Source organism: Olea europaea, chromosome 23 (assembly GCF_002742605.1).
Source record: "Olea europaea var. sylvestris chromosome 23, O_europaea_v1, whole genome shotgun sequence".
Lineage (NCBI taxonomy): Eukaryota > Viridiplantae > Streptophyta > Magnoliopsida > Lamiales > Oleaceae > Olea > Olea europaea.
In genome coordinates this window covers 11,879,661-11,906,966 of record NC_036259.1, presented here as the reverse complement: position 1 = coordinate 11,906,966, position 27,306 = coordinate 11,879,661, and the positions used below count along the sequence as shown (strand labels likewise).

General features: G+C 32.9%; 2 protein-coding genes across 2 annotated transcripts; one reads left to right on the top strand and one right to left on the bottom strand.

Annotated features, from left to right (window-relative positions):
* Positions 1-6,433: 6,433 nt before the first annotated feature.
* Positions 6,434-9,627, top strand: LOC111372405 (glycine-rich RNA-binding protein 3, mitochondrial-like). The gene is made up of 5 exons (XM_022994750.1): positions 6,434-6,577; positions 7,365-7,509; positions 7,613-7,681; positions 8,549-8,655; positions 8,752-9,627. The coding sequence occupies exons 2-5, from the start codon at positions 7,374-7,376 to the stop codon at positions 9,412-9,414; spliced, it is 975 nt and encodes a 324-aa protein (XP_022850518.1). The 5' UTR covers positions 6,434-6,577; positions 7,365-7,373; the 3' UTR covers positions 9,415-9,627.
* A 1,496-nt stretch (positions 9,628-11,123) lies between these two features.
* Positions 11,124-16,610, bottom strand: LOC111372404. The gene is made up of 4 exons (XM_022994749.1): positions 15,897-16,610; positions 14,797-15,675; positions 13,491-13,915; positions 11,124-11,934 (listed from the first exon to the last, which is right to left on the bottom strand). Exons 2-4 carry the CDS (start codon positions 15,662-15,664, stop codon positions 11,242-11,244), a joined length of 1,986 nt encoding a protein of 661 aa, XP_022850517.1. The 5' UTR covers positions 15,665-15,675; positions 15,897-16,610; the 3' UTR covers positions 11,124-11,241.
* Between the last annotated feature and the right edge of the window lie 10,696 nt (positions 16,611-27,306).

Here is a 27,306-nt window from a genome sequence, read left to right as displayed (position 1 = left end):
CAAGAACATAGTAATACTAACCTAAAACATTATGCAGTAAACTAATGAAATCACATATATGAAGAAATAGGGAGTAAATGCGGAGCTGACCTTGAGAGAAATTTGAGAAGTAAGAATACTTCGATAGACGCCAATCGGTTAAATCTCTCCACCCCTTGAAGTCCTATTCTAAGGGTTTGTTTGGCTAAACTCTACCGGCAAAAACATTTTAACAAGAAAAGACTCAATGAAGAGAATGAAATTTTTTACACAAATGTATCAAGAATCAACAGGAAGAACTAATTTGTTTGAAAAACTGTACCCAACAGCAATAGCACCACTACAGTTGTCGATTCCAACAATCAGCTTTTCATACAGAATCCCTCTCCAATCAACCTCCACCGCTCACAGGTCCAAGCTCGAAATCGAAATCATCATTACTTTGGCTGGATTATTATTTCCTTTGGACAACTCAGAAGGTTTTCCTTGCGGGAAATACAGCTAGCAATAGAGAATTTCAGTGAAAGAAACATTACTAGACAAGGGTGCTTTGGAAAAGCATACAAGGGTATCTTTTCAGACAACACGAGTTACTGTGAAACGCCTAATGGTTTATCTTAGTCTTGGTAGACAGGCTGCATTTTTATGGGAGGTTCACTTGGATAAGTATTGCAGTTCACAAAAACTTGCTTTGGTTAATTAGGTTTTGTACAACCTCTACATAGAGAATTCTTCTTCACCCATTCATGCATAACCTCAATGTCGAATATCAGTACTTTCATCAAATTTAAGTTCAATTGCCCTTTTTTTGGTCAATGGTCTGTCAAAATGGGAAAGAACATATATGAAAAAAAACACATTTTAGTCCCCCCACTCAAATAAGTTCAACAAGATGATTGTCCTATGAATTTCTCTCAATAACCAGAATTGATTTTTTATTTTAAGATAAAAGAATTTTGAGAAAGATATGCCCCCCATCTGAAAAATCGAAATATTACATAAATGTTCTTCATTCAGAGGATAACCCATTAAAAACACCTTACATATTCTTAAAGAGCCTAAGCTGACTCAATTTATCACTTATTCAAACATAAGAGCCAACTCTTCACCGTGCTTAACAAATTTGACCAATTTTCTCCACGTATATCTTGAAAAAGTGAGTTTTATATAAATAAAATCTACCACAGGCTTTGATAGTACACCAGAAGGAAGGTCCGAAATCCAATAACTTTAGGTAATAATAATAATCTATTTTTAAATGTTTTAAGCATTTGCTTACAGATAAATGACACCGATAATTGTCTTGTTCTAATTAACTCAAAATTAAGCATTTGCGTATTAAATGGCCTGACATCAACAAAACTACAATTTGGCTCAGCTATCTTTTGCCACAATAAAATTAGTAGACAACATATATGAATTTTTTATAACCTTCTTCAGAGCAAATCAAAGCTCAAGACTTCAGAAAATAATACACTTTTAAGGCATATAAAAATTGGGACATCAAAATAGGAAAATTTTGAATTATCTTTTTAACAATTCAATCTCAAGACACTGATTCCATCTTCAAACACAACCTTAAACTAATTCAAAAGTATGCACCGCAAATGGAGTAGTGGATGCATCAAATACAATAAGTTATAAAGTACCTGAAGAGTTCGATTCTTTGATACGATTGGTTCGATCACGCAGTGGCTTTTTAGGCCCAAACATTTTATTTTATTTTTTTATTAAGGGGAAGTGGAATAAAAGCATGTTTTAATTCACATGGATTTTATTTTTAGGCCCAAATTCATGATTTTGTTTTATAGTTTTATCATCATTAAATTTATGATCAAAACACAATGTTCGACATGGGTTAAATCAGGGGCGGACCCAGACCTTTAATATTGTGGGGTCAAAACTTTAAAAATAATTTTTTTAATAAACAACGTAATATCAATGAAAATAAGTTTATATGTATTTTAACAATTTGAAAATGTCGTATAATTACATCATCATTAATATTATTAAATAAATTTTGCTACTTGTAAAGTTTTGTTTATCATTTCATTGGCAAATGCTGAGCTAACATTGAGTAAATTAAATAGAATATAGAAATTAAATGAATTGAAATAAAATTCAAGTTTAGTTTAGGAAGTAAATGAAATTCAAATTTAAAGCAAATATAATCGAAAGAAATTCAAATTGCACTTAATTCGTAAAGATCCTAAAAAATTTACATCATATTTCATGTAAGACTTACGAATGAAACGATATAAATTATATTGAAAAATTTATCGTGCAAAAATAATAATTAATTGAATTTTTCAAAAGAAAAAACGAGTTAGACGTCTTTTTTGAAGCCTACGTTTGATATATATTTAACTATTTTCAATATCCGTTTGGACCATTCGATATGAAAATGATATAGTTTTCGAAACAAACTTTTACATAACATAGACGATTTGTGGATTCAGATAGCACATGATCGCAAACAAATTTTTAAAGTTAGAATATTATCCAAATTCTCAAAATACTTGTTTCAAACGCCCTACTTTAACATGTCATAACTTTTGCTATAGTTGACCACTTCGCATGCCATTAATGAGTGAAAAACTAGGCCATGAGCACTTCGAAATGGTATTAAGAATGTAATATTTTAACTTCATTTGACATCTCGACGAGTGCATCAAAGTAGATTGTTAAATAAATAAAAAAAAAACAAACAAGCAGGGGCAAAATTTTGTGAGGTCATTTGATCCCACATAACCACATGTGGGTCCGTCTTTGAATTAAATTATGCCCGCACAGAAAATATTTCCTGGTTCCTCCCCTGTTATCACGTGTTTGCTCTTCGCCACCCTAACAAAAAACAAACGTATTCCGATTTATTTAATTCTATAAAAGAAATCAAAACTTTTAGTTGCATAAAACAAAAGAGTAAAAAAGAAACCTGGAGAAAGATGAAGCCTTGAAGAGGGCAATAGGAGATAGAGAGTTGCTAAATTAGAGGATTTAAGGAGTTTCTCTCTGTTCTTGGCGGACGAAGCTACTCCTTTTTAAGGTTTGGCATCCAAAGTGAACAGTGCAAGAGAAACAATACGTTACAAAAAATTTTCATTTATAGATGTGTTATAAAAGCAGAATTAATCAATAGAAAAATGTCCGTGATTACACCCACGGGCGGACGTAGACATTTTACATTAGAGGGTCACAATCAAATTTTTTAAAAAAGGATGAAATTCTTTTAATTTTTTTCTGTGTGTTATAAACTGTTCTATTACTTTTTCATCTTAATTATTTTTACATCTAAAAATTTTTTATATATAAAAAAATTTCGATTATTTTAGGATTTTTTTTATTATTTCTTTTTCCTCTCAATCCAATTAATTTTTTTTTAAAAATAATCTAATAAGTTTCCTAATAAAATTTTTGATGTCATTTGAAAAAAAAAATTTAATTGATCGAGAAGAAAATGTAACAATAAAAAAATCCTAAAAATGATTGAATTTTTTTTATATAAAAAATTTGTTTAGATATAAAAATAATCAAAATGAAAAAGTAGTATAATAATTTATAATCTCTATGAAGTAATAAAAAATTTTATTAAGAATTTTACGTCAAATTTTTTTTTATGTGATATCACATATAAAATTTCCTAATAAAATGATGTAAATTATATTGAGAATTTTATCGTGCAAAAATAATAAATATTAATAAAATAATTGAATTTTTTTTCCAAAAAAGACGAGTTATACGTCTCTTTTTAGTATACACGTTTGACGTACGTTTAACTATTTTCGATATTCATTTAGATCATTCGATATATTTATGATATAGTTTTCGAAATGAGTTTCGAGAGGATATAGAAGATTTATGGATATGGCTAGCGTATAATCGTCGAAGAATTTTTAAAGTTAACTTGTTATCGAAATTCTCGAAATATTAGTTTGGAATACCCTATTTTGACGCCTCGTAACATTTGCTACGATTGACTATTTCACACAACATTAACGACGTAAAATACTAGGTTATAAGTATTTCAAAATGATATTAAAAATGTAATATTTTAATTTCGTTTGATATTCCACAGTGATCCCGAAAACTAAGAAAAAAATAGTACTTGAAAAAGCTAGAGGGTCTAGTGACCCTAAGGGACCCCTTGGGTCCGTCCCTGATTATACCCACAAAATAGTGTCTTCCAATAGAGGGTACATTGTGTGATTAACGATCAAATTTCGACAAAAAATTACTCTATGAGAACTTCAATTAAGCCCTTGTTTGAGCCCCATTTTTTTTTTTTTGTAATAATGAATTTTTGAATAGTGTATTGATGGGAAGTGTATGGTTAAAAAATAAGAAAAATTTTGAATTTGCGTGTAGTATTATTTTATCGAAAAATATGTAATTGAAATAATGTCAAAACGCTGTTGAAAAATGTATTTCTCCAAAAAAATGAGGGCTCAAACAAGCCCTAAAGATTAGTATCACAGAAGGAATTCATTTAGACCAAAACTTCGTGACTAAATTGCAGTTGTTTTAATATGGGAGGCAAGGAAATTTCAGATACATATGATGGTATTTACCAATGAGATGCTTATAATAAAAATTTGGAAGGAGGACAAAAATATTCACAATGCACTCGGGCATTCTCTGAATTGTATGCTCTCAATTTCTCAAGCTACTAATGGAGGAACGTCTGCTTCAATTTGTTCTGATTTGCACACATTGAATTGAGACACATTTTCGTAACTTTGTTTTCGGCTTCTTCAATAAATTTGACCCTTGTTTGAGCCTCATTCTTGTAAAAAAAAATGTATTTTTTAATAGTATTTTGATGGAAAATATGTGGTTAAAAAATAAAGAAAAGTCATAGATTTACGTATAATATTATTTTATTGAAAAACGTAAGATTGAAGTGGGGTTAAATTACCGTTGAAAAATTTAGTTTTATTAAAAAAATGGAGCTCAAACAAGGACGCATCCATTCGGAGGATAAGAATGTCTTTCAGCCCTTGTTTGACCCACTTTAAATTATTAATACATTTTTTTTTCTTTTCAACCACACATTCTTTATTAAAATAATATTACACATAAATTTTAAAAAAAAAATTCTACTTCTCAACCACTTATTCTCCCAAAAAATTGTTTGACACACAATATAATGTAAATTTTGGTAAAATATGTTATGGAATAGTATTTTTTCATTTTTAAATTAAAAAAATAATTCAAAGGCCCCTTTAATTGTTGGGCTTGATGCTCACCTGCCTACATACAAACGGGACTTGGTTAGGTTGTACAAAATTATTTTGAAATAAAGATGGCAAAATGTCTCCTCTCTCTTCTAATTCTTACATTTCATTTTTATTTTGAATAATGTTATTTAATAGGAGTGGACAAAATGTTCAGACTAAATAAAACTAAACTGAATCGAGTGATTCGATTCGATTCTATAAAAAGAATTAATGATTTTGATTCTTAGAATTGAGAACCATTTGGTTCATGTTCTAGAACCAAACTTAATTTTTAATTTTACTTCTTTATATATATTAATTAGCGAAGACCCTAATTTTGTTGTGTTCATTCGAATCATTTTGCTTTCACTCATTTTTCAATTCACAAAATGTCGGGGAAAGTCGACATCGCATTTCATCACGTCTGTGGAGGATACTCTTTTACGATCTAAAAATGGAATTGATCAGTAACTTAAAAAGCTCTTTAAAATATTTTTTTACCTTGATTGTTTGATAAATTATTTGTGTTCTTATCAAATAGAAGAAAGTTCAATAAACATTCATGAATTATTAAATGATTAATGGCTGCCTGTAAAATTGGATTGTGAAAATTTTCATAATTTATAATTTATTGTGAGGTCAAAACTGCTGCAATTAATTTAATGAATTATTGTTATTACTTATTAAACAATCTATTTGTATGGGAATGAAAAATGATTTGTGTATTCAAATCACGAATATATTTTATTTGTTAGTTTGGATTTTTGTGATCTTGATGTTTGATAATTTGAATTTGCTGAATGTTTGACCTTTATCATTATTTTTTATTAGATTACTAACTTACAGATATGATTAAAGCCTAAAATTTTAAGAATAAAACTAAAATTAAATCAAACCAAGCTAGACTTGAATGATCAAATTTCGATTTAGTTATGTATCTTTCAATTATAAAAAAGAAAATTATTTTTTCATGGCATGATTCGATTTTCTTGGAATCAAAACTAAAAGGAATCTTATCTATTCCTAATCTCCAACTATTTAACATCAACGACGCTAGAACACTGATCTTTATTATTATTTTTATTCATTTAAATATAATTATATTTAAATAAATAAATAAAAATAAGTAAATGGGAGCCATAAACACTATTTTTATTCGTTGCCATCCATGTGTTAAAATCAAGTTGATTGGTATCCAGTCTTCTATAAAATCTATCCGAGGCTCTCATCGACGGCCCACATTTCTCGACGTAAGATCGACGGTGAATATTCATTCATCTCATTCTTATATACACCGTCACCGTATAAACCCTAAAATCCGTTTTCTCGTCACACGATAAACCCTCGTGTGTTCTCTGAGTTTTTGATACAGCCCTTCAAAAGTAAGATTTTCCCTAATTCTTCTTGATTATTACTATGCAATAGAAATTTCAATTTTTTATGAGATTGGATTTGTTCTATTTAGTGGTTTTTCAGTGACTATTTTCGGTTTGATTAGTGGTGATTAATCTTTTTGTTTATATTTTTTTATATGAAATGAGTCTGTTAATATCTGAGGAAGAAAGAAATAAAGCAAAATTAAGATATTTTGGTACATATACGTGAAACTTTTATGAGCGAAAGATATGCCTTTTTTTTTTTTTTTTTACTGCCTTGTAACATGGAAATTTGAATATAAAACAAATTTAAATATTCTGGTACATATATTTGAAACTTTTATGAGCGAAAGATATGCTTTTTTTACTGCCTTGTAATATGGAAATTTGAAAATAAGGGTAGATTTTCTATTTACGTGTTTGTGCGTGTACGGGGTATTGTGCAAGAAATAAGTATTTGTACTTGAAATGCAAGTAGATGAAATTGCCTTCTTTTTTTTCTTTTTTTTTTCATTTTAACAAAATTAAAATAAAAGAAGTTCGATGAATTATATGTCAATAAGGTGAAAATAAATCTTGTATAAATGTTCTTCAGTAAGATTTGAGTCTGGTTGTTAATGTAAATCATCGTGCTTTCTTGCTTTATTCCTAATGTTCATGGTAGTTGATTCTTTTAATAGGACAGAACTGACATAGTTTTTGGCCCTGAGAATTCTGAATCTAAAGCAGGTTCACAGAGGCTCTCTGCATATTGAATTTCTTAGACAATGTTAATATCTGTCCCATGTTTTAGGTCAGAGCAATGGCCTTCTTTAGAAAAGCTGGTAATATACTAAGTCGAACTGTGAGTAATCACGTCAGTCAGGAAATCTCAACATCCCAACCCTCTATCTTTCAAGCAATAAGATGCATGTCAACCTCAAAACTCTTTATCGGAGGTATAATACTCTGTTTGTTTTTCTTTTTAAAAATATAGTTGAGTATATTTTTTTTTGGATATCAGATTAGTATCAACATTCCATGATCTTGTGGTTTTTACAGGACTCTCATACAGCACAGATGACTCAGGTCTGAGAGAGGCTTTCAGTAAATATGGAGAAGTTGCCGACGGTACTTTAACTGTACCCAGCTTGTTATTGATGATCATGTGATAGTTTGGCATAATTTGTGCCATTCATGTCACGGGTTATTGAAGAAAATTAATTAAAAGAATAATTGAACCCACTTAAAGTTTCCTTTTGTGTACTTGCTTGTCTTTTGGATGGATTATTGATTGAAATGTAAGCACTGTATAATTGTTGAGCAAAGTTAAAGAGTTCTTATAAAGGTTTATTGTTGAGATTTATAGTTAAATTGTGCTTTTTGCTAGTTTGTAGTCTTGAATATTTGCATCGTTTCTTATATATGATTATTTAATGAAATATATATACTGTAAAGTCACTGTTTTACAGAACACTGTATTAACTGAATTTGAAAAAATTTTGAGTGGACTTAAGTGTGTATACAATCCAATTTATTTATGTTGGAAATTGTATACATTGGGATTTACCTTGAATTCTACTATTGCTTACATGTTTAGGTTTTTTCTTGTTTTTAGGTGATCATTTTATTTCTTTGAACAGTTAAGTTTAGTGAATTACAGTTTCCAATTGTATCATACATGTTTTTTGACATTGGCACAGCCGCAAAAGTATGAATTATTCTCAGGACTTTTGTAAAAGGAAAGGCAGCAGCGTTGGTTATAGAACTTGATTGTTGGACCGAATTGTGAATTTTTTTGTTGCAGTTTGTTGCAGCAATTATTCTAAACGAGTTGGAGAATCTTTAAAATATTATTCTTTCTCTTGGTTACTGGGCAATCATTTACCTGCGATTGATTATTTGGCCATTACCTTGTTTTGTGAGTGAAGTAGAGTATAAAGTCGGAAACCTCCTTCAATTAATGCTGAGTGCTGATAAGTCTGACATTTCTTGTAGCAAGGGTGATTGTTGATCGTGATACTGGCAGATCTCGAGGATTTGGCTTTGTTACATTTTCTACTGTTGAGGATGCATCTGCTGCCATCCAGGCCTTGGATCAACAGGTATCGAATGTTGTATGCTAGATGTTCTTGTGGGTTTGGCTTTATTTTTGTTTGGTCATACCTTTTGATTAATATTCTATTGCGACATTCCTTTAGGATCTTCATGGTCGTAGAGTAAGGGTGGCTTATGCAAATGAAAGGACTCGTGGTTATGGAGGTGGTGGAGGCTTCGGAAGTGGTGGTTATGGTGGGAACTATGGAGGCGGCGGCGGCTTTGGAGGGAACTATGGAGGCGGCGGCGGCGGCTATGGAGGGAACTATGGAAGTAGTGGTGGTGGTGGCTATGGAGGGAACTATGGAAGTGGAGGTGGCTACGGTGGGAACTTTGGTAGTGGCGGCAGTGGTGGAGCCGGCTACGGGGGGAACTTTGACAATGCTGCAAGCGGTGAAGATGGCTACACTGCTGGTGGGAATCTAAGTTATGGTGGTGATGGTCAGAATTTTGGTGGCGCTGTAGGTGGTAGTGGTGGCAGCTATGCGAGCAATACTAGTTATGGTGGCGGGAATCTACCTGGCAGTGATGGTCAGAATTTTGGTGTTGCTGGAGGTGGTGGGGGCAGTGACAACTTTTTCACTGACAATAACGTGGGTACTGACAGCAATTTTGTAAGCAGCGAAGTGGGTCAGTTTAAGATTGATGCCGAAGAAAGCAAAAGCTCAGAAGGTGCCGCTGACAGTTATAGCCAAGATGAACCCGTGGAAGGAAACTACAGAGATGACGATGATTCCCCTAATGATTATGCTGATAGAAGGAGCTAGTACGGTTGCTCTGGGTAACTGCATCCTGACTAATGCATTTGATATGAGAAATGGATGTTCTATTAATTTTCGACTCTTTTTGTTTATTGATTGAAGTCCCTCTGAACTGTCTGGATACTTTTATTGCTTTACGGGAAACATAATGCATGTTTATTGTGGTGTTTCGTAACAATTTTTTTGTGCGCGCGCATTAATGTAATCTGTTGTTCATCACTTATGTCGTCCATCGAATGCATTTTTCTTCGGTTGTGGTACAGGTACATAATGGGTTTACGTACACATGATATGAAGAAATATAATTGGGTCAGAATTTCTTCAATAAAAAAAGAAAAAAAATGAAAAAAAGCTTCTTACTCTCTTTTTGACACCGTATTTGTATATAAATTATTATGTACAAGTAGCATTATTGATTTTTCAAAGTTATTTGTGGAAATGAGCAAGAATTGGACCCGAGCAAAGGGATTTGTAAATTACAAAGGCATTTGTAAATTAAAAGTATTCATTGGCTTGCGAATCATATTTACTGGTCATTGATTTTTTGCCATTTGGTGCCCACCTTATGTCTAAAATAATGGTGGGATGTCATTGTCAAGTGAGGTTTCACCTAAATTGAAGTCCAAAATCCTAGTCTGTCCACCAATCTTCGAACATCTAGAAGTTAAAATGAGGATCTTGAGCATGGATTACGTTTACACTTTGTTTGCCCGAGCACATTTATTGTTTTAGAGATGCCCATCAAAATTCTCCAAAATTTAGCTATTGTATTAGTTGTTACATAAGCGGGACCATCATCCATTTTACTTATTCCGTATTTTTCTATCTACAATCAATCTGCTACATGTATATATTAGTTTACGCTTTGGCTTAATGAATTTACGCTTGGCACAATACCACTTCGTTTTTCATATCTTACACATTTTATTCAACCAACACAATACTGTCACGTCACCCATTCATCAACAAAAATGTCAAAGTTAATGTACAAATAGCTTAATTGATCTACAGTAAGCATTTTTCTTTGGATTTTACTACGTTACATCAAACTTTACGTAATGAATTATATAATGTCATATGTCATTTTATCATTAACTAATTCAAAATGTAGTCAACTTTTTCATCCAATTTTTTCCCTCTATATTTTTGAATGTAACCCTTTATGTATGTATTAGTAGATAATCCTTTTTCTTTGGGCATGGTTATAGCTCAGCAGGGGGTTCAAGAACAAGATAGCCAAAAATCGAAGGCACATATGGAAGTAGCTTCTTTGAAGGTCCCTTTCATTGACTTAAGATGGTAATAAGTGACTTAATTGTTAAAGAAGGACACCGCAGTTATTAGGAAGAACTAGTAATGGCAAAAAAACTCGTCCCGCCCCGAATGGGGCAAAAAAACCCGCCTCGATGGGTTGGCGGGGGAGGATGGGGCACCCCAATCCGCCCCCGCCCTGTGAAATAATTTTTTTTTTTTTTTAATTTCAAGTTATATTATTATTAGATAACAAAATACAAATGTAAAATTTTAATTAATTACAAAAGAAATAAAATTTAGTCAAAACGTAATTTTATTTGAAATTGTTTAATTTTTAACATTGTTTATTTCAAGTGTTTACTTTGAATTTTAAAATTTTGAATTTATATTTTATTCTCTAATAACAACATAATTTGAAATTAAAATAAATAAATAAATGGGGCAACAAATGGGGCGTGGCCTATTAGGAAGAACAGACATCTTGCTCAAAAACAGTTCAGAAAAACAAATAAAGGCAAGAAATTCTTCCCAAATCTATGGCCTGCAAATTCTCTCTCTTATATTTTTTTAATTTCAGCATCATTCATCAGTTGAAGACAATGCTCTTTGAGCGTTTAAAATTACAGGAGAGCCTTTCCTAGCTTTCTCTACGATTTGCCTTATCAACAACCTTTCCATCTCTTCCTCACTATCACCATTCTCATCCGTGCCGCAACATATGACGTCATTTTGATAATTCGATAACAATGGCGGGCTTCCATTGGCAAATGAATTTTGCGTGTAACGATTTGAGCCCCCATTAAGAACCTGCTGCCCTTCCTGAAAGAACTCCTGATCATTGCTCTCCTCGAGCCCAGATGGCGCGTCCTCTTCATCCGACTCAGTTACCTTTGTAAACTCATCATAAGCCTCATTGTATGCAGCTAGAGCTTCCCCTGATAAATTGATGATCACAGGCTCCTCTGTGAATGAATCTTCACAAGTTCTTGCTCCATTGTTTGAAAACTCGTTCCAAAAAGGCATATGCTTGGATTCCGTGGATTTGATCTTCCTCTGACTGTTCTCAAGTGCAGTCTCGAGCTCCTTGACTCGCTCTTCTAGTTGGGACTGAATGACTTCATGTAACCGTAAACTCAGTTCTCTTGGGGAGACTGCGTAATGGACTGAGCATGGGGTCGAGCAACCAGTTCCATCCCGATCAACATAAGGTTTGTCAAACGAGTTGGCTCTGAACTCCCCTTCAGCAACATCCGCTATGAAATCTTTGTCAACCTGAAGTGTGATTTAACCAGGGAAAATAAAATCATGAAACATTTACTGTACCCTATTTTCCATCGATAATATGGCACCAAACTGTATCCAAACAAAGGTTAATTATTGAAAAGTGAAATAATGGGATTCAACTTTCATTGTAAAATAGGGACTACTGTGATGAACTCACCAGATGAACTACTACAGGAAATAATGCAAATTCGACCGAAGACCCCAGAGACCATTACAAGATAGCTCGACCGGGATGGACAGATGCTACTAAAAAAGCCGATTATCACATGTTCGTAACATTGACAGCAGCAGAATGTTATCACATGTAAGCACATGCTTTCCTTCTTGTCATCAAAATTCATAAAATGTCTTTTTAAATAAGTCACATCAATGGACAAAATCAAAGAAACGAATGGTTTCTTCACTTCAAAACTACCTAGCCGAAATAACGAGAAAACAGCCATCTTTACATAGTACTTTTGTGCCACTGAGGAATTAATGGAGAACCCAGTGAGGCTTTAGCTTAATACTTGCATCAACCCCATTCCCGATTCCCCATCCACAAATAAAAAAGAAAGGAAAGAAATAAAAACTCTAAAAGAAACGGATGGGGAAAAAAGGGAAGATATTTACAATGTCAAATATACACTTCAATACAAAAAGCAATCCATTTATTCCTCCACCGGGCACAAACCTCAACATGTGTGTCACGTCGTAAGAACCCAGATTCAAGAATTTAGACATTCTGAACAAACACTAAAGCTTAAGAAATTTAAATTGAAGCTTTGGTTTGTTAAGACCTACTCTAAGATTCTTAACTAACTGCCCAGTCAGAAACCGAATTTTCTTGAATTCACAAGCTGGCACACCCATAACACTTGATATAATAGTAATAAAAGTAAAAGGGGAATGGGAATGGGAATGGGAATGGGAATGGGAATGGGAATGGGAATGGGGAAAACTAGAAGAGATATCAGAAGAAAATATAAAGGTGACCATCAAGATAAAATTATAAAAGCTTGTGTCCCCTATCAATAAGCGTTCAAGTGAAAATGCAAAGATAAGTGGTCCAATCAGTATTTGACAATGATCAAGACCATAATGGGTAAATGCATATGGGTTACTTAGTTGGAGAATGTTTTAATAGCAATAATCATCAAGAAGGCCTTAATTTTGATTTTAGCGCAACATTTTGCAAGTGATGGCTATTTTACAGAAAGGGAAAATGCAATCTTACAATCGAGACAAGAAAGAAATAGTTCTAGAGCATCAGAAAAAGAATAGGAAAAATGAAATAGTCCTAGGGCATCAGAAAAAGAATAGGAAAAATGACTAAAGAATCCCTCTGAATCCTTAGGAGTTGGTTTAAAAACAGTTCTAGCAAATTGAATCGATCACATTAAATTACTTTCAGGAAGCATTAATAAATTAACGATGTAACTTGCAATCATCATTTAGCTAAATGTTAGTTGCTGGCTTCCGAAAGCCAAAGGCATGCGATCAAATCATGAAGGCATTCAAATCATATGCATTTATATGAGGAAGGTAATGCACAACGTGCTCACCTCAGCTAATTTAGATATTTTCTTTTCCAACTTAGACGAACTCATGTTCAATTCCAATCTCTCCAGTTCAGCTTCAAGCTCAGCTTCAATATTACTCAAAGATATGTTCTGCGCCTTCTGGTCATCATATTCTTCATGATGATACTCTGTTGAGTTGTCCAATTTCTGTTCAGGGGAGAATGCATGCACAGTCTCTCTGTAATCAGAGTCACGGTTTCTATCCTGTGATTCATAATTTTCTACAGCAAGCTCTTTCATAGTCAATGAATCTTTCATCTCAAGTTCTTCCTGAAGATCTTGTACCAGGTTCTCAGTCTGCCTTAACAAGGTATTCAGTTTTTCTATTTCCCTTTTATGTGCCAAGAAAGAAGACATTATGCCAATAGAGAATCCAAGATAAAAATTAAGAGCTCCACCAGATGACCCTAATCAAATAGAGGATGTTAGGCAAGAAACCTTATAGCAGCATGATAAGAGAGCAAATCTAATTTACCAACCTGTCTGAGCACACGATGGCAAAAGTAAAATATTTCCACAAGAAAAATTATAAATGATCAGAGTAGCGGTACGATGTCTTCAATTACGGAAATAAAAAACACATCCAACAAAATAAGCAGTCCATTTAACAGTACCCGACACAAAATAAACAATCCATCAGACCACTGCCATTTGACAGAACTCTCTTCCTTTAACATTTTCAAGATTCAGCAATTAAGTTCCTTTCAGACCAAATTACGTTTGGAAAAGTTCATGTCATGGTTTTGATGGTTGTTGTTCTGGCCACCAAGCAGTGGTTAATAAAAGAAAATCCACATTTAACCTGGACTCTTAAACCTCATATAAAGAGGAGAGTTTATAATGGTTCAGTTTTAGTCCGTATGAGATTATTAATCTTATATTCCATTATGTGCTGAATTCGGCAGAGATTATATTCAGCATTCTTTAGGTAGCTGAAGCACCCATGACACATTATTCCATACAATCATCGTCATCACTATTTTTTTGGTCATTTTATTTACAAATCTTCAATTTCAGCTCTGAGGACCACATGCTGCAAACTTTTATTTTTTGAACACCATGAAACATAAATTCAAGATGGACTAGCAGTAGAGACTACAAAACATTATAGAAACTCTTGATGAAACAAAATGTTGCCTTATTTACATTCCCCTAGTGACACAGTATCAAGTAAAACTAGTGTTAAGAGCAATGGCCATTATCTCAATATAGCACAAATTTGATTGGCATATATTTTTCATAAGCACGTGTCAAAATGAAAGGAAAAAAATACAAGCTAGATTAGTACCTTGCAAAGAGTTATCGTAATTTCCATTGACCATCCTACTAGAATTGCTTAATCTTGTAACCTTCTCCTTTCCAGATTTAGCTTTACTGCGGCTCTCCATAGAGGCAACTTTAGGTAGTCTGGGAATTCCTAGAACAAACTCCCCATTTCGGGAATAAGTACTTTTGTGCAACTTATAATTCCCTGTTCCAGTCGGAGAATTAAAAGATTCATAAACCTGTCTGCTGATTATTCTGTTTCCTTCAGTAACTACAAATGGTCTAACAGTTGGTGTGTGCGGCGAATGGATTGAACTAAAGGTGTATTCTTCAATTTCCGAATGCCCCTTGTACAACTGAGCCATGAGACAACTTTCAAGAGATGTCAAGGGTTTTATGAATTGCCTGCTAGTTCGTCTAGTTCCAAGTCTACTTCTATTTCTCTCAACACCATAAGAAAAACCCATTTCTCTTGCAGATAGTTGAGGTGATAAATCACTATGAACCTCATCAATGTTCTGTCCTCTGCATTCCCAATCCTCTAGCACATCTTCATTGTTCAAAATCCCAGGTAATAAATTTGAATTGCAAGATGTACTGCAAATCATTAGGTTATCCAATGGTACTGGCATTTCTGCTGAGGAGGCCTCTTGATAAGCCTTATTTTCTTCTATATAATCATCTTTTACTAGTTTCTTTTTCAGTAAAACACTGGGGAAGGGGCAGTTCTTGTCTTGAACCTCCCGTTTATTTGGCGAGGATTCAGGTCTATAAAAATTAGCATTAGCTGAAGATAAATCTGAAAAATAATGTTTAACCCGAGTAAGATTCTTCAAATGCTTAGCTATATACCCAGCACCAGCTGCTGCAGCAACAATCCAAACATCCATTTTCAAGCCACCTCACATAAAAAAAAAAAAAAAAAAAAAAAATTTTTTTTTAATTTCAAACCCCCCAATAGTAGAAATTATAAAGTAAATATTGTATCTTATAATTTTAGATGTTCAAAGGAATTTCAATTTATCGGCGCAATCGAGAAACACAACCACTAAAACCAATGTCTGGGAAAAGATGCAGATAAATTGGAGAAAAAGAAAGTAATATGTAAGAACGAGAAATCACCAAAATGTATGCTCTTTTTTCCTATCCTTCACATAACAATCCCAATTGCAGTCAATATAAGGGCATCGTAGCATAACCGTCAAGGTGAAGTCGGGATCTCAATGATCGCTCATACTGTCTATATCAAGAAACAATACCTCAGCTTTCAAATTAAAAATAAAAAAATTGAAACCACCTCCTCTGATAAAATAATTGTCAACTACACAATTTCTTAAAACCATTAACCTCAACCAATCAAACAGATAAAAAATTTAGAATCCCTTAAAAACAAAAGTAGCCTTATATCAGTATCAAAGTCAGAACCCAGAATGAAGACTTTGTCAAAACTTTTAAACATTCAGATGAACTACAGAAAACATCAAGAAAACCAAATGCATATCCATTGAACAGAAATCTCTGGGCTGCAAAATCCATCAACAAAAAGAACCCATTTCCAAATATACCTCCAATTCTTGGGTTCTTCCACCAAAATCTACCAAACCAAGAAATCTATAGTAGAAGCACTATAATATAAATCCTATAAGTGAAAAAGTAATTGTAAAGAATCGGCCCGACCAATAAATGTTCACTTTTTCACAAGAAAAAGGGTTTCACATTTGTTTCAGTGGGTGAGGCATATCAAGTGAGGCCAAAGATTCGAAGAAGAAATGACGTAGATTGTAGCAGGAGGAGGCGCATTTGTGTTTCTTTGGAAATCCCAAAAATTTTGTACCCTTTCCTCTATTATCTAATCTACTCGATTTATTATTTATTATTATTTTTCACGTAACTTTGTTTTATCTCTAAAATAAAAATGCACAGCTACTTTTCATCTCTTGACGTATCAATGTCTTCTTAATTTTATAAAATAGTGAACTCGTAAAGAGATTTTATATATTTTAACTAATCTTTAAAAAGTAAATACTTTACAATATTATAAGAATTGAACTGGAGTGATCTACTCCAAAGAAAAGTCAAGATTCAAATCAAAATCCAAATCAATTATTTTGATAATAATGCATTCTTGAATAGTGTATAAATGAAAAATGTGTGGTTAAAAAATAATAAAATTTTTTTGATCTACGTGTAATATTATTTAATTGAAGAATGTGTTGTTGAAATGATATCAAATCACTGTTTGAGAATATTTTTTTTGGAATAATGTAGCTCAAACAGACCCATAAATAGCCTAGAAAGTGGTCAATTTACCTAAAATTCGGATGAATTAAAATCGTTATATTATTTCATTTCTAGATAATTTGATAAAGATTTTTTTTTTTTTTGGTTAAATCAGGAATCCAACTCTTTGTGTTTTTCGAGTCAATGTTTTGATTGACTTTTAGAAATTAAATCTTTCAATGAAAAAATAATTAAAATAAAAGGACAACAAATTAAAGAAATTGAAAAGAGGTCCACCCTACTGTATTCCCTACCCAACTATTTATAGGCAAAATATACTAAAGAGGTGTTTAGAATAGGTTTGTTTTAATTTAAATAAATTTTCATTTCAAAATATCACGTGGGGTATTACATATTTACATTAGTGGAGAATCACAAGGATCCATTATCATACTGCAAATCAAATTAAAAATAACTTTGGAGGAATAATTTCATTTGAAAAAATTCCCACAAAAGAATTTAAACAAATTTTAATCTTAATATATAGTTCACATACAATAAATAAGCCTAAAATATCCCTAAAAAATTATGCCATCGTCTACCTTGTACAACAGCGCATAAAAATCATTTTTTGAAGGAAATAATTCTATGACAAAATTCGGGAAAAGAAATTTATATGGATTTTCATTTTTGACGATTCTCATAATTTGTTAAAAAAAAAAAAAAAACCTTAATTACTTATGGCTCACTTCGGACTTGGCCAACTTTTAGTGAGTATTTTCTGATAATACTTTGGAAAGCAACTTATGTTCTATTATATGCTTATTGATGTATAGAAGTGTCAAACATGTGTTGAAGACACAACCCCTCCAACATAAAATAGAAGTCCATTAATATGTTTAATATGTCATATTGAATAACATTTGACTTGATCCATGCATAAAAATAAGTTTTATATTTTATTAATTTTGCAATACAATATTATCGAATATTTCATACTAAATATAGACATTCATATTTCGACTCAAACATTTTCGAGAAACTACTAACAAGCAAGGTTGAAGTTGCATCATAGTTTTTTGTCACACTGTAGTGACTAGGAAGAATAACTTGTATAAAAAATTGCCAGAGTTTACAACTTAAGTGCTTGTTTGATCATACTTTGTTTTAAGATTGTCAACTTTTTAATTGATTAAACTTCAATTTTAACCACACATTTCACGAGACTTATAGCATTGATCGTTTTGTCAATCACACATTTTATCAACTTTTATCAAAATCTAATTTTTCTACAACTTTTTCCTTAATCATGGGTAGTGTTGATCACTGATGTGTACTTATAAGACCAATTAATGTGGCCCAAGTAATTTTATTAATAAATTTATTAAATGGAAAATTTTATAAGTAAGAGATTAAGTATGGTAGATTTCAAAATTAAGAAAACAAGTTTTGAACTTCAAAAATCAGATTTGTATTAAAATATATTTATGATTTTATTAATTAATTAATTAATTATTTTATTAATTAAATATATTTAGGTCACATATCTATACAATTTGGTCACAAATTAACAATTTAATTAGTCACTTATTTTTTTTGTCACAAATCAGAAATTTTATATTACAATTCAAAAATTTTGTAGGTCACAGTTTGTTCATCTGTCACAAATCAAAAAATGAATTAGTCATAGATTAATTTTTAGTCACAATTTATCAAATTATTGGTCACGACTTATTTTTCGATCACAAATCAAAAATTTTAAAGGTCACGTATTATTTTTCAGTCACAAATAAAAAAATTTATACGCCACAAATCACAAATATTATATGTCACAACTTATTAAACAGTCACAAATTATTAATATTTTAGGTCACACATTATTTCTTGATCACAATTTAACTTTTTTATTGGTCGCATATTGTTTATTGATCACAGATCAACCAATTCACTGGTCACAATTAACCGAATAATCTGTGACCATCACCAACACTTCCCACCACCACTTTAACGCTGCCTCCAATAGCACCACCACCATCGTCACTGCAAAAACCACCACCACATTGATCACAAATTAACCAATTTATTGGTCACAACTTTTAATCAACTAATAAAATCGTCACACACACCTACACTCCCATCCCACCACTCCAAAGCACCGCACTACCGCCAACCACTACCAGCGATGTTGCCCAATGCCACTACCGTCGACATCACCACTACTATAACACCAACAACACTCACGCCCCATCCCACCACTCCAAAGCACTGTATTACTGCCAACAACCACCAACGACACCGGCCACCATCACCACCGTTGATATTACCATCACTACAACACCAACAGTAAAGCCACCATCACTGCGACGAGCGTCGCATCTGTGACCAATACACAGTGGCGCTGAAACTGATTACTCCAGCAACACCACCATTGTCGTCATCTCTAGATCCACCACCACGAAATAACCCCCACCCTTATCACTTCACAACAATGTCATCACCATGCTGCTGCCACAATCACACACAGCACACTGCGCCCCTTCATGTACAGTTCACACACACCCCCACACCACACACATACCACTGCCCCGTCCTACACGGTCGAATCAAGGCCAAAAATTTTGATTTCAAATTGAAGGCATAAAAAATCTTCCTGAATCACAAGTATTTCCAATTCTCAATCCACCTTAAGCTCCATCCATTTCTTATCAACATCAGATCTGAATCCAAAATCCTCAATTCCTTTGAAATTGAAAGAAGGATTATCTCTTGCTACTGGTTCCTAGTGCGGTTTCAGAACGACACCACCCCGCTACGGCGGTGGTGGTCTGGTGGACACCGTGCCGAATACCAACACCATAAAGGATCTTCGTTGTTAGGCTCCGCTCGTCACCTCTCTACGTGCTGCAGCTTGTCGCCGTCAAATGAGGTGGGTCGAAGCTAGTGTGGGGAGGGTTGGGACGCTAGAACAGAGAGAGAGAGAGAGAGAGAGAGAGAGAGAGAGAGAGAGTGATAATTGAATTTTAGGATTTGGGATGAGTGTGTATTTAATTTTGTAATACAATTATTTATATTTCAAATTAATTAATTAATTAAAAAAATCGGATTTTAGAAATAGTAAACTCATTCTATGATTTATGAAATGGGATCTCTAAATGTATTAGAATTTGTAATTTCCACTTTATTAAAGTGGTTTATTATTGCAAAAATCTTATTGGCCCATTGAGAAGTAGTTTTATTACTGTCCACTTCAATGGAAAGCGGATAATTTTTTTATGGTCTATAAAACTGTTTCTCTCTGCCTATAAACGTGAATGAAACTCATTAAATTAAAGCGTTTAATTATAGAAAAGAAAAGAGGGAGGACATTTTCTTTGTTTATCTTGTTTCTATTTTGCATATTCATATCTTTCAATTAATTGTTATGAATCAAGATATGTTTCTTAACAAATTTAATTATATGTCAAAATCATAGAATTTTAAAGATCTTGATATTATGGTTTAATTGTTTACATGTGGTATCAGAGCCAAGTTAGAGAATTCTTGATTTTCCTTTAAAGATTAAATGTTATTTGTTTGTCGATCCTTGCTTGCCTTCTATAGATTTATGGATTAAGATTTTTGTCGAAGTTAATGAAATTAACTATTGTTAAAATTCACGGCTGCATTTTTTTTCCTACTTCATGAAAATTGCAAATTGGTCGCCTTAAATTATAAGAATTGACTTAATCCATTAAAAGGGATTGGAACCCAAATGCTACTGACAATGATGAGATTTCCATATGAAGCTTGATGAATTTGCACAAAAGATGCTGTACTTAACTTTTGCCTGTTGAATTATCATTGGTTTGAGAAAAGATCAATACCATGTTACAATTGGGTTCTGCTTTTAAAATAAAAAGGGGTATCGCGTGATTTACGCAAATTAATTAATGGAGTACTTCATTGCCTAAAAATTTTGGAATTATTGTAATGGTTTTTTGTTTATAATTTTATACGTGAGAATTCTGAGATTCTTATGTATTACTGTAATGACTAGAAGATTTATAGGAAGTGATATAGATTATTTGACTGCTTTGGCTAATGACATATACTATTTTAAGATTTTGATTTTGATTTTGATTTATAGATTAAATTAGATTATGTATAGTTTAATTACTTACTTTTCGTATTTTGTTTATGTAATTAATGTTCGACTAATATTGTTTGTTAATCATCAAAGTGGCCAAACCTTATCATATTGCAAACACTAAATTACACAAATTAATTTATCAATTACTCTTGTTAGTTTGAGGCTTATACATAAAGATGACATTATTATTATTGTTCTCAAGAGTATATTGACGTTCATAGATTATAAAATTGCTATCGATGGCCCAAAGGCTGATCAATTGATCTTATTAATCTTGAACATCATCGTTGTTAATTGATATGCTTAGTCAGGCATGTTTTGTATATCCAAAGATGTCATATATGTTTGATTAGAGTACATTATATCCTAGTAGGCACTCCTTGGTTGATAACAAACAATTCTTCCCTACAATCTGAATTTTGTCTTTCTGCAACAGTAAGAGAAGGAAACCGTAGATAACAGAATATCGGGAATATTGAGACTATTGGCAGTATTCTTTTTGCCGTCCCCAGACAGATTAGTTGATGGATATAGGTTTATTTTGTTTTAGCAATTAAATAAACCTAAATTAGCATCATCATGTTTATTATAATAGTATAACATAATATCACCCAAAGGAGAATTACGGTATACATTTATTGTTATGTTATCTAAATCTGAGCGTAAGCGTTTAAGTCAAAACTCAAAGCATTAATGTTAGTGCATTTTATATTTTGTAGTATCTATTTTCATTTCTCTGCATTCGCACGCTTTATCTGTATCACTGTTCAATGGGCTCAATTTCTTCGACTGGTGTGAACAAGTCCAGTTTAACTTAGGTGTTTTGGACTTAAACTTGGCACTTCAAAGGTTAGTTCTTGATTTCATAGAAATTTGATGGTTTGGAGTTTGTGGATCTCGTCGTTGGTTGAAGGAGTTTGAGTTAAGAGATCTTGAGTGGGCACTGACCATTTTTAAAATCTAAATCTCATACATCATTTACTTTTTTTCGTAGTCTTTATGACTTGAGTGATTAAGCATGCTAAGAGTCATAGGTCTAAAATTTGCTACGTGGATCATTTAGAAAGCTTAATGTAAAGAAGTTATGCTCATAAGATGTTAAAATAATGAAAAATTAGATTTTTATATCAAAAGAAAAAGTGATACATCTTCTAACTCTATTCATAGTTTTTTGTTTTTTGTTTTTTTTTTTAAAGTAGGCAAGGGTATCTGAAAACCTAATGCCATATAGTCATCTGATTTGAGAGTCATCGACCTAAAATTCGCTATAAGGATCATTTAGAAAGTTTAATGGATAGAAGACTAACACAAGAGATGTAAAAAGAGGGATTTAGATTATCATAAGTGAGTTGTGCCAGGTGAATACTTTGAGATTTGTACTCTAGAGATTGACGGTGTGACTTTGAGAAATACTTATCATCTCCTTTATAGATTTACAATTATCTAATTCTGATTACTTTGTATGTGAAAATGCAATTTAATGATTATTAGCCTCTCCCATGTGCTAGAAGAGGAAAAATTGACTACAAGAGGATTGAAATTATGAGAAAATCAACAACGCTTGATTGATTGTGTTCTAGTATGGGTATAAGTTCACATTGGCTAATCACACACACACACACACACACACACACACACACACTCTAAGTCGAGCATTGAACAAGAATATCAATTTTTTTTAAATGTTGTTTGGATCTTTCTAAAGCATTACTTAAATTTGAACATGAGGCATATGATAAGCAGTTCAAAATTGAGTCCATTATTTGAGTTTTGTTTTAGCTAGTAATATAATTAATGCTTGAGTTTTATTTTGTTAGAAGACGAATAAAGATTATAGTTTAAGGTCATATATATGAGAATAGGTTTGACATTACTCGAGAGAAATTGTTCAATAAAACAGGAGAATTGGTTCTTCAAAATTGAACTGTATTGTCAAAGTATAGAACTAAGGTTAAAATTGATTATTACATGGGAATTCGAAATTCTAGTGCGTCTATCATTCATAGATGATAGAAAACATCAACTTACATTTAGCTCATTTAACTTACTCATAATGTGAAAGTAGATTATTTTCATTGTAATTTTGTCACAAACAAACACATCAAATTACTATCATTTAGGGAAAAGTCACATTAATTAAAAATTGAACTAACTCCATCTCTATGGGGCGATTCTTGAACTTAAATTTACTTTATTACTTGTTAACGAACCACACATTTGCTGTTATTTAAATCGAAATATAATATTTTCATAAACAAGTTTTTGGTACCATTGCCAGTGATTGAATTTTAGTTTAATTTTATTGACAATAGTTTGAACATTTTTGGTTATTTAGTTTTTTTTTTCATTTTAGTTTATCCGAGTGCTACTATTGTTCTTCTTTTAGGTCTTGTATGCAAAGGTCGTTGGTGATGAATTGATTCCCATTGATGCGGAAACTGAACACACCTATTGTCATAGGTAAAGAGAAGTAAGTGTAGCACAGCAAAAAGAGCACAAACAGCAAGTAAAAATGGTTAATGAGCAAAAAATCCAATAGTTCAAGTCAACAAGGAGGAAGCCATTGATAAGGGAGATATGCTTATTGGGGATTTCAGAACTCCATAGATCATTCAGAGTAAATCCAGGATTGTCTATTCTTTGTTTGGCTAGCCTAACTTTCAGCTGAAGCCCATCGTTATACATCTATTTCAGAATGGACATCAGTTTATAGCAGAGCTGAGGAAAACCCACATATACACGTCTCTCAATTCTTGGAAATGTGTCAAAACTTTCGATATCAGTATATTTCAGATGATACTATCAGACTACAGCTATTTCCACAGACTTTGCATGATAGAGCACTCGAGTGGTTGGTTTCCAACCCATCGCAAGTATTAGTACGTGGAATGATCTAGCCTAAAAGTTCTACACAAAATTCTTCCCACTAGCTAAGACAGCAAAGTCGAAGCATGACAAATATATCTTCTGTCAAAGTGAATCATAATCTTTCGATGAAGTTTAGAACATGTTCAAGAACATGCTCCGAATCCTCATCACTGTATCGGTAAGGGACTCTAGGTCCAATATTTCTATACATGACTACTTTCGTCTTTCAAAAGCATGGTAGATTTTTCGTCTAATAGCTCTTTATCTACAAAGATAATTGACGAAACTTTGAAATTATTTGAGACAGCGGCTAATACATCAGCCATGTGGGCTTCTGAGCAAGTTGTTTAAAAGAAAGCACGCGTTGCATACGAGGTGGATGCTTACTCAGCATTGTCTGTGAAATTAGATTTCCTATTCCATAAGTTGAAGAGAATATCACAGATAGTCAACGTAGCGTAAGCCAAGAACACGAATTGTAAGGAGTGTAGGGCATATTATAATACAGTAGATTGTCTTATTCTGGCACAAGAAATGGAACAAGTAGATTTTGCACAATTTGGACATTGTCAACAAATTAATCCACATTCAAATACTTAAAATCTAGGTTAGAGGAAGCACCCAAACTTCTCTTGGGATAATAAGAATTAGAATACGCCACAGTGTCAATTTCAGCAGTAGGAGAAGAACCCTCAGTTGAAAGAGATGTTCGAAAATTTATTGAGAAGACAAATCAATAAATAGAAGCTAATAATCAGTTCATGAGAATGGTCGAAACAGCTTTCAAAGATCAGAATGCTGCTATTAAAAACTTAGAAACTCAAATGGGAAGATGACAATTTCGATATTTGGCAGAGCATTAGGTACTTTACCCAGCAACACAAAAAATCAACCATAAGAAACATGCAAAAGCAATTAAAACTAGAAGTGGGGTGTAATTGCCGGAAATATATGTCAAGAGGTCAATTGCAAATTAGGAATAGTACATTCTCCAAATGAGGAGCATGTGAAACAGATTAATGAACAACAGAAGTATTTATCAAGGAGAGTTCAGATACACCACAGATTAAGGTAACCACTCCTATCAATCCTTATGATTCTCCTATGTCATTTCCCTAAAGGTTGAAAAAATCAAAGTTAGATCGGTAGTACACCAAATTTTTCGAGGTCTTCAAGAAAGTTCACATCAACATTTCGTTTGCAGATGCCCTTATTAAAATGCCTAGCTACGCTAAGTTCTTGAAGGACATCCTATCCAATAAAAGCAAGATAGAGAAACATGAAACGATGATGTTGACTGAGGAATGTGGCGCCAGAATCCAAAAAAGGCTACCTCCAAAATTAAAAGACCTAAGGAGTTTTACTGTACTTTGCACTATTGGAGAATGTTATTTTGATAAAACTCTATGCGATTTAGGTACAAGTATTAATTTGATACCACTTTCCATTTTTGTGAAACTCGGATTGAGAAAGACTACAGCAACCATGGTAACCTTGCAACTACCTGATCGATCCCTTACTCATTCAAGAGGAATCATTGATAATGTATTAATCAAACTGAAAAAATTCATCTTTGCAGTAGACTTTTTCATTCATGACATGGAGAAAGACGATAAAGTCCAACTCATATTGGACCGATTGATTTTAGCTACAAGAAGGGTATCTTATTGATGTTCAGAAAGGTCAACTGATTTTGATGCTTGGTAAGGAGCAAATTTCTTAAAATGTTTTCAAAGCAATGAAATTTCCTATTGAGTTAGACAACCACTTTCAGATAGATGTGATTGAGAAAGATATTTAAGACATATTTTTTCGACATTAGCCAGTCAGATGTATATGAGGCACGCATTGTACACACTCAATATACTCACACTGATTTCCTTTATATTGATGCATGTACAAGGTTTCTGGAGACTAATCCATCATACATTCATAAACGCCATTTTGAGTAGTTGAAAATTGATTTTACAAAATCATTACTGTCAATTCAGCAACCTTCTAAGTTGGAACTCAAGCAACTGCCACCTTATCTCCGACAAGTTTATTTGGGAGAGTCCTCTACACTCTCAGTAATTATTTCAAATTTAGTTATCAAAATGGAGTAAGAGAGACTACTTCGGGTATTCAGAGATAATATGACAACTATTAAGTGGTCTACTGCAAATATTAAAGTGATCAACACGTATGCATAAGATTCTCATGGAGGATGATTTTCAACCAAGTGTAGACAGTCAGTGGAAGCTAAATCTAAACATGAAAGAGGTGGTCGACGATGAGGAATTGAAGCTCCTAGATACAAGTATTATCTACCCAATGTTAGACAATGCATAAATTAGCCCAGTTCAGGTTGTACCGTAGAATGGCGATATTATGGTAATGCAAAATTAAAAGAACAAATTAATTCTCAGCAGGACTATTATAGGATGGAGAGTTTGCACTGATTATCACGAACCCAATGTTGCTACTCAGAAGTATTACTTTTTTCCTTTCATTTATCAATCAAATGTTAGAAAGACTGAAAGGACACTCTCATTAGTACTTTCTCGACGAATATTCTGGATATAATCAGATCCAAGTAGTCTCCGATGATTAGGAGAAGACCACTCTTACTTGTCCTTGTGGTACATTTGTCTACTGTAGGATGCTATTTGATTTGCGTAAAGGCCCCACTGTCTTTCAACATTATATGATGGCGATCTTCTCCGACACCGTAGAGAAATACATGGAAGTCTTCATAGATGACTTTTGGTGTTTGGGCCATCTTTTGATGAGTGTTTAGAACATTTGAGCTTGGTATTACAGCGATGCAATGAGGCAAACTTGGTATTGAACTGGAAAAAATGTTACTTCATGGTTCATGAGGGCATTGTGTTTGGACATCAAATTTCAGCAAATGGAATTGAGGTGGACAAAGTAAAAAACTCAGATTATTAAGAAACTACCACCACGTACTTCAGTTAAGGGTGTTTGCAGTTTTCTTAGGTATGCTAGGTTTTATTGATGCTTCATTAAGGATTTCTCAAAGATCACGAAGTCCCTATATATTTGCTAGTTAAGGATGTCACTTTTGACTTCTTGGAGGAATGCTTATTAGCTTTCCATATTCTAAAAGAGAAGCTGACCTCAGCACTGGTGATCATTGCACTAGATTGGAGTTTTTCATTCGAGTTAATGTATGATGCAAGTGATTATGTCGTGGAGACTGTATTGGGACAGCTTAAGAATAAAATATTCCATATAATCTACTATGCAAACAAAACCTTAAACGATGCACAACTCAACTATGCGACTACTGAGAAGGAGCTTTTAGCTGTG